We start from the raw sequence: 17,495 nt of genomic DNA, 5'->3' as shown, positions 1-17,495 counted from the left end.
TTATACCTTATGTGTTTGTGTTTATCATTGCTTCTTTAGATATTCTATATCTGATACATCGGATATATGTTATTTCACACAATGAGAGGAGAGCCTGTATAAATAAGTAATTACTGATAAACACTACAAGAAACTAGTTATAAAAACAACCAAGGGGATAGCCCACTCTAATTTTAAAAAGGCAACACGTGATCTTGACCTCAGTTCAAGTATGTATATAGCTACTGATAGTTGAGCGACAGTCCCTGTGTAGATCCGACAAACCTGGCTGATCCGTTCTCACCATGAGGTTTGACGACATCTTAATACATATTGGAGAGTTTGGTTTTTACCAGAAAAGATTGTACCTACTGTTATGTATGCCCGCAATTAGTGTTGGGTGTTATATGATGATGCTGGTCATTTTAATGGCAACACCTGTACACAGGTAAGAAACAAATTAATCATTTGTGTTTGTCTTCTTTGTTGGTTTTTGTAAATTATTTATTTGAAAAGTAAAAAAGCAATTATTTGGTTCAAATAACCTTCTTTTCTGAATATGAAAAATGAATCTTTTTTTGGAAATGTACATATTGTTGTTTTTCGGGTTTTCATCAATTTCGGATATTAATGGATAATATCATAAACGGTTTACAATTCAAGTTTTTAAGAAATTAATATCAAACGGATTGTTCCTTATATATTTATGTAAAATGTAAGCGATTAAAATCATTACTCTGGAAACATGTTTCCTTAAATTTTGCTATCAGCAGGGTCAGCTTCAGCCGGTCTTATCTGGTGTTTGTCCGACATGTCTGACCATCCATTGTAGGTGGTGAGTTGTAGAATCGGAATCACAAGCTGGTTTTATTGAAACAGGGTCTGTGTTACTTTGTTGCACCTGATCTGCATAGCATTCAAATATTCAAATGAACTAACAATCTAAAATCTTCGTTTAATCGCTAAAATAGAATATACAGAAGCAATTGCTATTTGAAAGTGTTATTTACATACCCATATGCACATTTTACGTTTATTTGCAGGTTGAATTATAGATACATTGTTTAAATCGGACAATCGATCTATCATTTCTAAATCCGATGAACAATAATCTTCCTCATGGTATATAAATGCAAAATAGTGACGATTTTCACAAATACAAATGACATTGACCTGACTCGTGTTTCCCGTTCCAGATGTCAGATCCCAGGGTATGAAAACGATACCTATGCTTTACAAAACGACAACCACGGACTTCTTGTCAATGCAAGCATTCCGTTGGCAGCTGAAGACGAAGATTTCCTTTACGATAAATGTCACATGTACACATGCAATAATGGGGGTTCTGCATTGTCCTGTCCAGTCCAGAATCGAACCAGGGTGAAGTGTTCCAGTTGGGTATACGACAAACTAACTTTCCACGAAACCTTCACCTCAAAGGTATGTGTATATAAATGTCATCGTACAACTGTAATAGGAAAATGTCATACATATTTATTTGCTCTTTCGTAAATATCTTGGCATTTTAAAACAATTGGTTTGAAACAAATCGAAAATGAAATATATTCAATTTCAGTTATCCAGTTATTGAGATAGTGGAGGAATTATTTCCCGTTTTTGACCCCTTGTGCCAGAATTAAAAAATCAATCTCGTCAATATTCCACGAGATAGCGGGAGCAAGTAACTAGGTGTGACAATGGAAAACGGAAAGGAAAACAAACAACTATCTTTTAACTTCTACAAATATACTCACAATGAAAATGTACTTCATTTCGCTCTGACAATAAAGTTGAAACGATATATTTCAAACTAAAATTTAGATAGAAACTCTATTGTAGACCAGTCTTCATTTCGTTGTTTTCCATAATTCTTCGTTGATGTGAGATCATCGATGTAAAGAAACTCTCGCTGATACATATGTTGAAGACGTTCTAATGTTGTTTAGTAGAAATCATTGAACAGCACAAACAAATAGTCTAATATTTGTCGCTATACTTCCCTCAATCACATGTCTAATATCGCCTGTTTCCGAAGTTCTTTAGCGTTCCTACTGGCGTGAACCATTATCATGCCAACTAAAATATAAAAAAGGACTGAATATTCAAACCAAGTAAAATATGTTATGCTTAGTTATAATTTTGGCAAGAAAAAAAGAAAACAACTGTACTTCTAACTCCACATGCCTAGTTCTCTCATTGCCATGTTTCGAGCCACCAACAGTGTTACATATATGAAAGTGTTTGTGTGCCTTTATCCTGAATGCAACTTTATCTGCAATGTCTATACAATCGTCCCATTTCAACAACCACCGTCCTTCCCAGCTGATAGTGGAAATACCGCTTAGGAATACTTTGCTTGCTAATACTTAAGAAAGAGTGAAAGTATGGCATAATATTTATGTAATATATATTCAAACTTTACGATAAGTAAGCTATCCTTTCACCTTACATATCAACTATCAACAGGCAATGTAAGCGGTACATTACTTTGCATTTAGCTTTAACATAGATGTATTCTTCATATCAACTGTTTATATCAGTTGTCAATAAACAACAGAATATACTAGCAATGGTTTCCTACGTACCAAGGAATTTCATCGTCGCTACCGATGTTGGAGACACGGAGTTATCACTGTGGCTCATGCGGGGTATTCGCTTACCTGTTTTCTCTTTAAAATTGTCTTCAAAATTTTCATTTATTATATCTATATTGTCATCGATGTATTGCTATTCCTAATTTTTTTCAATCCATCCATCCATCCATCCACTGACCTGTCCACCCATTGATCGAATTCATATTAATATTAACTAGTCATGATGTAGTTATTCAAGATTGGGCTTTTTAACAGATCTGTGTTTTCAGTTTAAAACACCTGTTCAACTGACAAATACGATAATGAATACTGATAGATTGTTCTAAAGTCTGACATCATAATCTTTCTAAAAGGAGTACACGAGGAGGTTATAGTAGTGTCAATGAGCGAACATTTTGTGTCATATCAGGACGTGATCGGTCTAGCTACTCTTAAGATACGGCCAAATGACTAGAGTCTACTTACCAGGTTATACATAGTCATAGTAAGTAATTAGTGTAATACTACAGGAAAAGGCATACATTGTCATCACATTGTCATCACATTGCCATTCACATATAATACACGTGTATATATATGGGGATAGGATGCATATTTAGCGACTGCCTTATCGCCTTTAACGCGTTATCCAAGTCGTAACCTAGACATGTCATAAGGTAACTCCATCTGTGTCCCGGTGCTAAGCGGAGGAGATAGAGTTAGTAAGAGAGAGGTCGAGTGATTGCGATTGGGCACCAGATAAAGTGATGTTTTCCCACAGTCATCTTAGTGGAAGATACAAAAAATATCTCCCAAATCTATAAGGAAGTTTAATGTTTTACCCAAACCTGCGAAACTTTATTAACTACTGATCATATTAAAGGGTTTTTTTTAACCGTATCCAGGACCGCGATTATTTTTCCATGTTATCTTTGACTTATTCGATGATATAGCATGACTAAAACAAAAAAAAAAACCCCAAAAAAACAAAAACAAAACAAGAAGTTTCCTACATGGGAACATAATTAAAATAATCCAAACTCAAATTCAATTAAACTAAGGGAAACATGAACAAAAAAAGATTTACACGGAGATCCTGAAGTACAAGGAATACAAGAACATGTGTTGCGGAAGAGTAAGCGTATTCTGATTCATCGGCGACAGCTGCAATGTAAATCTTGGTAAATCTAAGCGTCACATTCTCAAACAATACTAAATTAAGCTATTAACAAATATGTAACTAGGGCATCGCACGATTTACACATGTACGTAAGGACAAAATTATATCAGATTCAACTAGGACAAAAACTAACAGATGCAACAGACAACGACAAAATTATATCAGATATACATTATTGGTGCAAAAGACAATAGCATGATTTATAGGATTTATCATATAAAGAAATAATAATTGTACGTACATGCTTTGTCCTCTTTTCTAGACAAACTTGGTATGTGGCGAATCACTCAAGACGTCGCACACACAGATGATCTTTTACTTTGGCGTCCTGGTGGGAGATCTTGGGTTTGGGATGATTGCGGATATGTAAGTGAATCTATTTTCGTTCTCCTCTAATCAATATATAATATATTTATACTGATGAGTCTGTTAAATGTGGTGTTATGTAAACTGCCTAGATTCACATGCTAAAGACTGCTTTTTCACTATAATATGCTATAAACATGTATGATGACACCATTGAATGAGAGTCTGACGGGATCAATATCGTTAAGACCATAAAGTTACATACTTGCTATAGAACTAACACAACTTTTACAGCATTGGTCGTAAGATCACCTTGTATGTCACCATCCTCATACTAATTGGGTCGGCATTTGGAGTTGCATGGTCGCCGACCTGGGTCACTTTTGTCATTCTGGAGTTTGTCATTGGCGCCGCTAACCATGGAGCTTTCATCATATGCTGTGTATTAGGTACGATGTTTGATAGTAATTATAAGCAGTTTGAATGTAGAAGGCAGCGTGTGTGTTTATTTTAATTATTTGCCCTTACCAACAAAAGAAAAAACGTGATTTAGTAATTTGTTATATTTGAATTTGATATTGGTATGTGATATAAACCTTTCCTTTATGCAAGAAACCATGAATCTAAAATCATTTTTTAAACAGGTCTAGAGATGGTTGGACCCTCGAAACGAGTTTGGGCTGGAATCTTAGTTCATGCGTTTTTTGCTCTCGGACTGGTATATCTTGTTGGCATGGGCTACTTCTTGCGAGATTGGTTCTGGGTACAGATAGCAGTTGTTGCACCCTGTGTCCTCTTCCTGTCTTATTGGTTGTGAGTATCTATAACATTAACACAAGTAACACTTAATATAGAAGGAAAATATAAATAATAACTATTGAGGACATGAGTTCGAAGGCTGTCAATACATACGAGAGAGAGAGAGAGAGAGAGAGAGAGAGAGAGAGAGAGAGAGAGAGAGAGAGAGAGAGCGGGATGGAGGTTTATCGTAGTTAAACGAGGAGAGAGAATGACACGATGAAGACTGTTGTCTTTCATATAATATATCGAAAAACGAAAAAACGACAAGAGATTGAAAGATAACTGTGACATTAAAATACTCGGACTCTATAGATGTCATTGTCCGTACGAGGACAAGAAAGCATAAGAAGGGAGATTACATTTAGATTTCTGTAGCAACCACAGATAATGTGTGATTACAAGAAAAGAAAGATTTCAGAGGAAATTGGCAGCTGCTAAAAGCTGTGTAGGCCATCTATAAAACCAATATAAAGTGTGTTGTTATTATTTAGTATATAAATCTTCTATTTGTGTGATATCTATTTAGCAGAATGATACAAAATACTAACATTGATAATAATGTTGATAATTATTACTCCAAGTTAGGTTAAATCGACAGTGTCATTCTTTGATAAATGAAATAAACCGTTTTCAGTGTTGTACCCGAGTCTCCACGCTGGCTGATTAGTCAAGGACGCTACAGTGATGCAGACAAGGTCATCGAGAGAGCCGCCAGGGTCAACAAGAAACCATTACCTCCATCTATGATGAAGGTCAACCAGGAAAAGAACGAGGACTCAAATGGAAGAATCTGGCACCTCTTCTCACACAAAGTCCTCTTGTTGAGGACACTTATAGTATATTTCAATTGGTACGTAACGAAGGAAGGCCATTCCACTTCTCGAAAATGGCATTTCTCCGTGGTTCTTCTTGATCAAATTAAGAAATTCTTTCGCACTCGCCTCACACTAGTCTACCTTTAAACTATCATTTACCCTTGTTCTCGTTATATATAACTTTAAGTTATATTTGTTATTTGACGTTCTTCCTATTTCAATGATGCAAAATATCTCAGCGCATCTATCTTTTTTTTCATAACGTTTATATATAATAATTCCTGTTACAGGGCTGTGGTCAGTATGATATACTACGGAGTGACCATGCACACTGGCAATATGAATGGAGATTTTTATCTCAACTTCTTTCTGTTAGCTATTGTTGAATTTCCCGCCTATTTCATTTCGATCGCACTGCTCGATCGATGGGGACGGAAGAGGACCCACTGCGCGTGCATGCTGCTGGGAGGGATAGCATGCATCTGCACTATATTTCCGGTTATATTTGGTGGTCCAGGTGAGACAGAATTTGTTTTCCTCCAAGAACTTTATCCTCCTTTCCTCACAAAAGCGCGTTATGGACGTTGGGATGGACGTTTGTCGTCCGCAATTTATTGCTTTTTCTAGAAAATACTTAATATTTATCCCATGTCTCTTGATATTTTTGCATTTGTCTTAACAATGCAATCCGTCTCTAATTCTTACTTCACCCCGCCCCCCGCTCCCCTCCCGAAACAAACAAGTAATCTCCCATCATACATCAATCATAAACGATTTATGTATATCTAGTTAGAATGTTGCATTTCTGCGTCAGTTATGCGAGAGATAATGTACGATTCCTTTGCAATTGTACTCCCTGTCATGTCTTCAACGTTCGATTGAACTTCTTCCCAGACAATAATAGACTCGGGCACGATATGTCGAAATGTGTCGATATCCATGATCGTTACAAAGGTAGAATTCTTACAATGTGATAGACGGCGATGTATCATACCTGGTATATATTTCTTCGCAGATAAAAAAAATCTCTGAAGAGGTGAAAACAAATCAATATGTCGACATCTATTATGTGGCATCTGTAACTGCAGTTACCAATAGAAATGAACCAAACACTCGAGCACCTGATATCGATTCAAACAGATAAAGCATTATCAACAGGCTTTATGAATGCATTACATACACTGCTCAAAAAATGTTATCTGACATAAACATAATGCAGCATGCCTACCACAATAAATTAATTGAACATTGATAATTGTTTTCATGCAATAAAAGTAAAAATGTCAAATAATAGTAAATTTCCTTAAAAGAAGGCTAGTCAGGAGTTGTAGAACTACTTATCAGTCCTTGTTATATCAATATGTTTTGATACCTCTTTTTTCCGTTGTATTTTCCAAATAAAATAAATAAAAAATGTGCTTTCAATCACATCCATCTATTCCTTGGTATTGCCCTAATTTGCATTTTTTCTATTCCACGTGCTTTCTGGGTAGAAAGCAAGATTGAATGCAATTACTCTTATCCTGATCTCAGAATAACCAATGAATGAAAAGGATATCAAGTTGGATTAACAGTGCTCTCTTACTCTACTTTCCAGATCTGCAGCCACTCACACTAACCCTGGCCATCTTTGGTAAAATAGGAGCGGCCGGTGCATTTGGCGTAATATATGTGTTCTCGGCTGAACTGTTTCCAACAGTTGTCAGGAACGCTGGCATGGGTTCGAGTTCCTGTGTAGCACGTGTGGGAGGAATGCTTGCGCCATACGTAGCTTCGTCAGTAAGTCATGCTACTTATTATAGAAGGCTTGTCTGGTCACGATATTGGTTTACAAAGTAACATATTTTACTGGTCACGACTCCATTTCTCGAACATGTAATTAACACAGAAAAAACAGCAACTATTGATAATTGCATACCATGAATATTTAACTTAATAAAAAAATTCGTGCACCACGCACGTGAGTTAGGATATCAATCGTGTTATTGGTTCATCATTGTGTTCTTTTTGTTGCAGGGTGATCTGGTGGGCGGGAAGTTTGGGAAGGCACTGCCTTTGGTAATATTCGGCGCTTTCTCTGTTAGTGCTGGACTGTTGTGTTTACTTCTACCAGAAACTTTACACAAAAAACTTCCAGAGACAATCGAGGATGGCGTCAACTTCAATAAAGGGAGCAAGAAAGACTTATATGAAAAATCATTATCCATTTGATTCCATGTACATTACTGGTCTTACTTTGTAATATGTATATATATGTATAATCATTTTCTGTGAAATATACTTCATTGTCTAATTGATCAGTTTTAGCGTTATTTATATAAGGAATGCATCTTCTATTGATGACTTTTTTATCCTGTAACTGGTCCTATCATTGTCAGAATACACTCGTCACATCTACATTTGCTGAATTCAGCAGCGGCGGATATCGCGTGCAGAATGACTTTCTGATTTGCTTAAATATTACAATTAAAAATATAAATAACCGTTTAAATAAGCGATTTTATTTGTTGTTACAAACTCATTTATTCATGAAATAATTAAATTGTTGTTTGGGGTTTTGGAAGTTTTGGAAGTTTGGAACATTTCTGTGCGGATCAATTATTCTGGCGTGCGGCATCAGACATAATACAGCTTAACGTCAATATCCGGTAAACAAACATACGGCAAACAAGCGGCCTGGAGGTCTTGACGTTCAGCTGACAAAAGCAGTATTTCAATAGAGTGAAACAGAAATTGTGACACTGAATATAGACAGTGTCAATACATGCATTTCACCAAAACTGTCATCATATACTGATAATTCTTATAAAGTTATTTCCAATAGGAAATCACCAACGTGATGCTCACAAATACTATTTTTCTATGAAAATCACAGTAACGTCTAGAAAATATTCCTCCCCCATCCCCCCAGGAAGAAATGTGAGACCCATTTTGGTAATTAAAGCACTTTAAGATGCTTCCATCCATGAAGAGTATTTGATTATACCATATCTGGGTGTTGAGAAGATTTTGAAATGTAAGTCAATTTGACCCCTTTTGGTCCCGCCCATCAGCCCCTGGGGATCGGTCAGGATCAAAATGGGCATACCATTAAGCCGTCATCTTTCACTCATAATTCTAACCAAGTTTGAAATATTTCCAATGGAAATTAAACAAATTATGCTCAAAACATAGCAGGAAATACTTGTCCTTTGAGATATATACAGAGTTACTGTTCTTGGCGAGTGAACAGTTTCTTGTGCATGAAAGCCCGAGTTTGTTGAGTTTTCCGTCCGTTGTTCGCTATCGATGAAAAATTAACTCTATTACTTTCGGCGAATTATAGTTGAAGTATTCATGAAAATGTACAATTAATTTCTAATTTAAAAGAAAACGGAATTTCACCGTCAAAAAATGTTATCGTGAAGTCAGGAGATAGTCCGTGACTGTTTACCGAGAGTACGCCTTGCAGGGGTTCCCCTGGTTTCGCGTTTATAACTTTTCTTTTTCTCAGCCAATCGCATATTACTTTTAAAATGACGTAGGACGATTATCCATCATCTTATTATACCAACCAGTGAAATCGCTTGAATAAAGCAAATGTCGTCATTTCGATCTAATTTAATTTCTTACCCCGGTATTTGTCACGACAAATCCAGAGCTTTGCATGCTAAAATATGAGAGCATATGAGTTTTGAATAATTTCTTGATATAAAAACAGTACACTTACTTCACAATAAACGAGAAAGAACTCCTATCATGCTTAGTGTTGTAGTCAAGAACGACAACTCAATACCGCTTCAAGTTCGCGGGAGTGTTAATAGTTCACGATATGATCTAGTTTTCCTTTATAAACTCACGTAACCGTTACCCCCTCCCATTGGGAAATGTGAGACCCTGGGGCTATGAAATTCACAATTTTGGTAAATCACCCAAAGATACTTCCATTCATGAAGAGTATTTGATTCTACCATATCTAGGTGTTGAAAAGATTTTTGAAATCTGTGTCAATTTGACCACTTTTGGCCCCATCACTCAGGCCCCTGGGGTTTGGGGACTGCATAATTCACAATTTGGGTCTTCTAAGACCAGGGATGGTTGCTGCAAAATTTCATTGAAATCGGATCAGGGTTTTTTTTAGAAGAAGTGTTAAATTGTATACGGACGCACGACGCCGGATGAAAGGTGCTTAAATATATCACCATGAGACTTTGTCTCAGGTGACCTAAAAACTGTTTCGATGGTCTGAATTTTCCAGGAATGTTGCAGGATTAATAGAATGTATGGTCAGTGTCTTATATATAAGCTGTATGTTGGCTCGCCATTTTTGCTTTGCTTCATCCTCAACAAAATACACATCGTTTATTTTATGATACAGACCATGTATTCTGTATATATCACCAGTAAATAGTCACATAGTTGTCTTGTTATTCACGCCAAGATATGACTTTCCGGTGCTTTTTACAGTGTTTATTAAGATACATGCAAGGTCATAATGCACGATATCAACATATTCATTCTGGACATCGTGTTCTCTCTCTTATTATAGAAGATATGCAGTTCCGTGAACTAATAGTAATAACCATACCACGCCAATCACGACACAAACATATATTTGGTATAGTACAATTTGAACTACCAAAACTATGGAAGAAGGGAGTCTGCCTAGTTTCATCATTAGCCTCTCAAAATGCATATCTGGTTAAGGCCTTTCAGTGGACGAGTACTGGACATTCAGCTTTTATAAGTGATTTTTTTTATGTAACGGATTTTACGTTCACTATGACGGCATTTTGGTCTTTCTGCTGACGAGAAAATATAGGAAAGCGAGTAGAGGGGAAATAGTAAGAAACGATGGGAGAAAGTGGTATAGAGAAGTGTGTTAGAGAGGGGCCGTCTATGCTACCAAACCTGTTCTTAAACTGAAGAAACTTGAAGAGAACCATTGGCCTAACTATAGATATAACCCAACACTAACTAGGCACCTCACAGCAAGACGACCTTTTAGGGACAGATATGTGGAGGGAGGGATCCTTCATATTATGAATGTTTATATCCAATGATCTATTGGGGATCTGAACACTGGAAAAATGTATCAACGGAGATTGGAAAGGAGATACCTCCCATGGTTTCTTAAAACACTTTGAATTCATGGAATTCATTGATGAAATAAAAGACACATCTACTGATCTTATTTTACATTCTGACAAGTCTCGTAAAAGTCTTTTGGAGCCTGTAAAAATATTAGTTAGTCCTTCAAAATTAAAGTCTGAAATGTTACATTGTTGACAAAACAGTTGTCTACATCAAAAGAAACTGGTCATAGGTATCAGCTGCAACATACACATGTAATCTATGTACCATGTAATACTGCATTAAAGTACAATCAAGAACTGGTGATGTGGGAAAAAGAAAAACATTGTTATAGGTTTATATAGAAAAAGAATATAGAAAAAAGAAGCCTGTAATTCTTTGTTAATGAATCTCATCACTTTATTCTTGTTCATATCCTGAATAATACATTACATAATTATGCTCTCTGCATTAATTAAACAATACATTTGTGTAATGCCTTGGCAGTAAGATTCATTTACACAATTCGAGAGACAGTTTCATAGGACAAACATATGAGATTTTCTTGTTGTCATGACAACCAATAAATGCAACCTACCTCTAAGTCTTTCATGTTATTCTTAATCTAAATGACAACTTATTAGCCCTGCAGGTCCAAAATCAAACATTTCAAAATTCATTTGATTTATACAAATTTTACAAATACAGATCATACCTAGAAATATGTTAATGTCTTGGTGCTAAATTTAGAAAGCTTCTTGCATTACAGTAAGTACTGAGTCATATACCTGATATTCGACAGAAATATATTACAGCTACAACTTCTTTTGTCTTAACTCTCAGCACAACTGGATCAAAATGACACCACTAGGTGTCAAAGATCAGTGAAAATATGCACCCAAAACAGAAAATAATGGAATTTTCTACAGCATCTGTGACTGTATCCATACAACATCATGTGTTACTGGTCTTAACCCAAATCATGTGACTAGACTTAGACCAAATATTTGGAGGATGGCTCTGGTTGCATCTTGCTGTTCCATAGGCAGGCAGAGACACACAGACCAAAGTCTACAGCATTGCATCTCTTCTTGACCAAACCGACATACGGTGAACAAAAGCGGCTACAGTAGAGAACTGTACCGTTATGTCTCCGCTTTTGTTGGTGTTGAGTCAGTGTTATTTATAGCTTCATCAGGTAAGACACACTTCCACAGGCCATAAGTCTTTCCAACTGTTGTCTGCCAGAGTCGTAATGTGCCATCTTCACTTCCACTAGCATACAGCTCGCCATCCGGAGAGAACCGTACACAGTGTACTGGTCCAAAATGTCCTTTAAATGATTCTGTAATGAGACAAATACTGTCATCAACAGAAGTCTGACATAAGAGATTGAAAATTTGACGGCAACATTTAAATACATTAACTTAACAAAACTATGACAGGCCATAGGTAATTTTACTAGTACAATGCAATTTGATCAAAGTTGTACTAAACAACATTAAACAAATTGAACAATGTATAATAGATAATGTTAAATACATACAGAGAAGTAGCTGCTATTACTTCTGCTCACTATCAGAGTAAATTTAAATCGGAGTAATCTGTATTACAAGAATTCAATTCTATCTGATGTGAAAACACTTTGAAATCAAATAACATGATTTGCAGCAATTTTCATATTTTTTCGCGACACTTCTTTTAGTAATAGCTATTTTACATATTTATGTTATATTAAAGAACTACAAGTACCACAATAAGGAGTAAAGTGTACAGCTAACTAATCCAAAGCAAATACTTAAAACTTTTAACCAATTATCATCCCAACTTTTCAGCCTTCTCCATGGATTTGTTTTTTATATGAAACTGATTGGTTTCTACAAAAGCATTACAAGAAAATGTTGACACACCATTTATGACTGCACCTTTTAACCCTAAGCATATAACTAGTTAATTCCTGCCTTTACCCCTGGGTTAGACTGAGGAATCTCCATTTTTACTCCAGAGTAAGACAGGAGAATCCCTCTGCGAATCTCTGTTTTCAGCCATGAATTAGAAATAGATATTGAATTTCAGGTATAATGCGAATATACCTGTCTAGGGCAAGAGAAAGTACTCATCCCTCTAGACATGATTGTTATTCCTAAGTTAGAAAAGACATACCAAGCTCTTCTCCTGTCTCATAGTCAAACTTGTACATTTTAAAGTCCTCTCCGCCTGCCACAAACACTTTCCTTGATGAATGAAGTGAAGCAGAATTGATCTGAGTCGGGGCCTCAAACTCCTTTATCTTCTCCAAACTAAAGAATAAAAAAACACATGAAGTTAAAATTTATCTGCACAGCAAATAATTCCGGAGAGTCTTTTAGATACTGACCTTCAAAAGGGCATCTGAATAGTAACAAACAATATCTGGAAAATCCTATAACAATACCAATGACGAAAATATAATCTATATAAATGGTGCAAATTGCATTATCTTTCATGGAAAACCAATACTAATCATATTTAGAGCATGATTATCTAAATCCAGAACATGTTTACAAGACATGAATACAAGTAGGAAGCAGTGCCTAACAAATTTCTTTAAATGTTATAGTAACAGTGATCTTGATTCATGAACTTATTCAAGATATTCTATTATATTGTTTGTCCTTTGAGTAAAATTTGGTCAAAATTCTTCCTTATGAAATGAAGTTACTTGAGAATTAGCATCTGAGTGATATCACTGGCTTGGTTGATGATTTACTCTTAATATGTGCTATGACTCTGATGTTGAAGTCAAAAAACTCAAACCGTTCTAGATATTGTCATACCTGATCTATGCATAGTGTTTGAGAAAAATCTCCATTATTTTAAGTAATTTGCCAACAAGGCCTTTTCTATGAATGCATATATCCACATCAACATCTACTTTATATGATATGGATTGTCTCCCTTGTTTAAAAAAAATGTAACATGAAGACTGAAGTACTTCATAATTCAATATTTCTTGTGGAAAACTGAGTGATGTTCTAAATGAATCTGAAGGATCATGCATAAATAAAAATCAAAGTGTGGAGACAAGATATCACTATCTTGTAGATTAAACATGCCCCAGATCACGAAGTTGCCTACAGATGTTTATACATCTGACATAGGTAGTTGCATGTTGCAAATCAGCAGTTTTTATCACATCACAATGTCCACAAAAGATCTCTACCCAATGTATTGTGTCATTTATGGATACAATCTATGTATCAAAGATTGAAGGGTTTGGCCAAGATCTTACGTTTCTGCATTATAGAAGCTGGTGAAGTTGCCATGGGTAATGAGGAGCAGCAATTGGTCGTTTGACAGTTCCAGGCTGTTGGGGATTGCAGAAAACTCCAGCTTTTTAATCTCTTCACCATTTGAAGCATCCCACAATCTGCCACAGAATATCACAGCATGATAATCTATATGTAACCATGGGACACTTACAATGAACCAGGTCTCACATCACAAATTTGTGTCTGTGATAGTTTGTATTACAATGTCAAAATCCTTTTATGATATAAATGATGCAATTTAAATCACATTAGATTCTTAACATACCTGACAGTTTTGTCATCTGAGGCACTGATCACCTGAGTGTTACATTTGGTAAATATGGCTGTTCTTATATTGGAGGTGTGTCCATTTAAACAAACTTTGGCATCTGCAAGCAAAGAAAAATAAACACTTTGAGTGGCATGAATGTCCCCACTGGCAAAAATTAGATGTAGTGAGGTTCATTACATCAAAGGCTCTTTAAAATTTTGCACACATATCTTTTCATGCTGTGTCAAGTATTGGTTCACAAAAGTAGTGACTACTGGGACTTGAATAATTGAGTCCTAGACTCATGCTTTTCATGTGGAACTGAAATTTTGGGACCCCACTATATCTCTTAGTATTGAGACTCATAAAAATTTGGGAAATGTTGTTCTGGACTTGGACATAAAAATTTGGGAAATGTTGTTCTGGACATGGACTTGCCTTAAAATTCTAAGAAAGTTAATAGGAAAAGCTAATGACTGGAGTTAATTATAGCTGACTTTGGACTGACAATACAACAACATATCCTGTTTCACTTCAGTATCCCCTAAAAACACTGATAAATGAGTGTAAACTTGATTGTACAAGAGTCATAATTCTTTAAAACTTCAGCTGATCAAAACCGGATATGAACTTGAACTGCATCTTAGACTTTAGATTTGTATGAGTCAAAAGCCTAAAATTTCATGTCTAAACTATCCTTGCCCTTCAATGTAACTGATCTTTTCACTATTCGTCCTAGCCATTTCATGACACAGGCATAAAAATGTTCTCTATAATATTTACAACATTGGAAATAACTTCCAAAATGAAAAATATCTTCATCATGTCATCCACTGTAAACAATTTTAAATTATGTTCTGCTTGAAAATAATTACTATGCTAAATTAGACTGACAATGTATTAATCATTAGGAAAATGATTACCAGCTTCTGGTCTCTGCAGATCGAATACCCTCAGCATCTTCTCATTACTGCCAGTAAGTAGTAGATTACTGTCTGTTGAAAAATCAACACTTTTGACAATATGTTTGTGGTTAAATGTATGCAGTTCTTCTCCACTGAGGGCATCCCAAAGTTTCCTGTAATGTAAACAATTAAGATTTTTTTGTGGATTCGATGTTGCCAAAAAAGTAGTTGGTTCTGATGATTGCACAAAAGACACGAGTGAATAGCACATTTAAATCCATTTTAGAGCTAGATACAGTAGAGCAATAACAATTAATTATACTGCACAATACAGCTGTTTCATCCTTCCTGAACTCATCAGTGATGCTAAGGTCCTGAATTTTTGAAGACCGTGAAGTGACTAAAGAAAATCCAAAGAAGATGAAAGGAAAGTCAAAATATAGATGCACTTGCCTCATAACTCAATAACTTTCATAATTTCCATACACCAGACAATTTTAGAACAAAGTCAAGTACATGTGTATATTCTTAACCATACCACTGCCATTTTTCACTTTAATATATACAGCTTGGGAGTAGATCAAAGCTGAATGTTTTATTCTTAAAAATAAATGTTCAACTTGCAATAACTCTACCAGGGGCCACTTTCTTACAATACAGTGTGATGATCACTATCTTACATTAAAAATTGTAAACGAGTAATATGTAATGGACAGTCATGGTGAAAATATAAACCAAACAATTACAAGAACACACAAGATTAATTAAATACATAGATATCTGCTTCTAGTTAATACCACAGTAACACTGAAAGATACTTTGTATTGTTTTTTTTTCCTGATAAGAACTGCTGAAGTATACATCAAGTACATCTTTTTCATTGTTAAAAAATATTACTCATTCTGATTAAGTGAAAAGTGATGAGTCATCTTTGTTCAAAAGTGACATTATCACTTCTTCTGACTGATACAAAAGCAACACAATATTTTAGTTCAACAGGACATATTCTCGCTTTTGTTTATTAATCATATATTTACGCTGTGAAATCAGCTGCTCCTGTCGCTACTTTTGTGGCTTCTCTGTTAAGTGTCGCTCCCCATACAGCTCCTTTATGGCCTTCAAATGTTCCAATCCAATCTCCAGTGTCACCCTGACGAAGCATTGGCTTTCCATCTAGGTCAAAAATAAATTTAAACCAATTATTTCAAAACAATATCACATGCAAATACATGTACATAATAGAAAATAAGTGACCGTTTGTCCTAAAAGATTTGAAAATGCTTCCATGGTAACTTTTGCAATATATTATTGAAAGTTGCATTAATTCATGTCAGGTTGAGTTTTTTTTTACAAAAGATGTTTACTCTAAGTGATGGCAACTGAGAAACTGTAACGGTTCCTGCCATAACTGTACTATTGTAACATAAGCCATATAAGTGAGAAGTACTATTTTCGGTAATTTGCAGTTGTATGATCTATAATGACTAATTAAATGCAACTTGGGCAAAAATTTTGAAAAAAAAGAGAGGCTAAACTTGATTTCAGTTTTTTTTAAGTCACAAACCAATACCCCAATTGGCGTAAAATAGACCAGTTTGGATATTATTCGCAAATGTGGTTTTCTCTGACATGGTAAGTGTCTATTTCAAAACAACCAAACTATATGTTTCCAATGTTATATCATCAGGGTGGGACAATCCTTGCAAACAATCATTTCAAAAAGATATATAAACCATACACTGCCTTTTGTTTTTGTTGGAGAAAGGCGTCAGGGGTTTGGTAACAGAACACACCCTTACAAAGCATATGGATATTTTAATTTCAAACATCCTGAAAGTAATACTCCAAAGACATTATGAAGCACGATTAGATATTTGTTAATGTTATTTCCTTTTCTTCATTGAAACATTAGCTACGTATTGTACATGCTGAACCATATGCTTTGGTCTTTTAAATAAAAAAATGCTGAAATGGCTTCTTCATGGTGATCATATATTGCCAACTCTGTATATGTAAATGCCCTTGTACACAACATCAGAGGATTTACCTTTACATGCACTGACGAGGAAATAACCAAACGGGGTTGATTCACTGAAAGCAAGGTCAGTGACAGGCCTGGTATGACCACTGCACGTAAGAGGAGTCTGTCGCATGCCTGTCATGGTGGCAACTTCTTTAGGACCTTAACTGTTTTCGATTGCATAGGTAAAAAACCCAAAGGGGTTCCAAATTGCCGGAAATGAACGATTCGGAATATGAATCAGTCTGGAAAGTCACGAGAGATCACAAAAGACGGAAGTTCATTGCGCAAAATCAGAAGATG

General features: G+C 35.5%; 2 protein-coding genes across 2 annotated transcripts; one reads left to right on the top strand and one right to left on the bottom strand.

The window, feature by feature from the left end:
* Positions 1-284: 284 nt before the first annotated feature.
* On the top strand, positions 285-7,865 carry LOC132563636 (organic cation transporter protein-like). Its single transcript, XM_060228376.1, has 9 exons — positions 285-427; positions 1,176-1,419; positions 3,995-4,098; positions 4,333-4,487; positions 4,683-4,851; positions 5,474-5,689; positions 5,945-6,171; positions 7,252-7,433; positions 7,671-7,865. Exons 1-9 carry the CDS (start codon positions 285-287, stop codon positions 7,863-7,865), a joined length of 1,635 nt encoding a protein of 544 aa, XP_060084359.1.
* Positions 7,866-11,101: 3,236 nt separating this feature from the next.
* Positions 11,102-17,347, bottom strand: LOC132563629 (serine-threonine kinase receptor-associated protein-like). Its single transcript, XM_060228371.1, has 7 exons — positions 17,220-17,347; positions 16,210-16,345; positions 15,191-15,345; positions 14,283-14,385; positions 13,978-14,115; positions 12,870-13,006; positions 11,102-12,051 (listed from the first exon to the last, which is right to left on the bottom strand). Exons 1-7 carry the CDS (start codon positions 17,332-17,334, stop codon positions 11,852-11,854), a joined length of 984 nt encoding a protein of 327 aa, XP_060084354.1. The 5' UTR covers positions 17,335-17,347; the 3' UTR covers positions 11,102-11,851.
* Positions 17,348-17,495: the final 148 nt, after the last annotated feature.

This window comes from Ylistrum balloti, unplaced genomic scaffold (genome assembly GCF_031769215.1).
Source record: "Ylistrum balloti isolate Yb309-2 unplaced genomic scaffold, AGI_CSIRO_Ybal_v1 Utg371806, whole genome shotgun sequence".
Lineage (NCBI taxonomy): Eukaryota > Metazoa > Mollusca > Bivalvia > Pectinida > Pectinidae > Ylistrum > Ylistrum balloti.
Note: the sequence above shows the minus strand (reverse complement) of the source record. Positions and strands in the feature narration are given on the sequence as shown.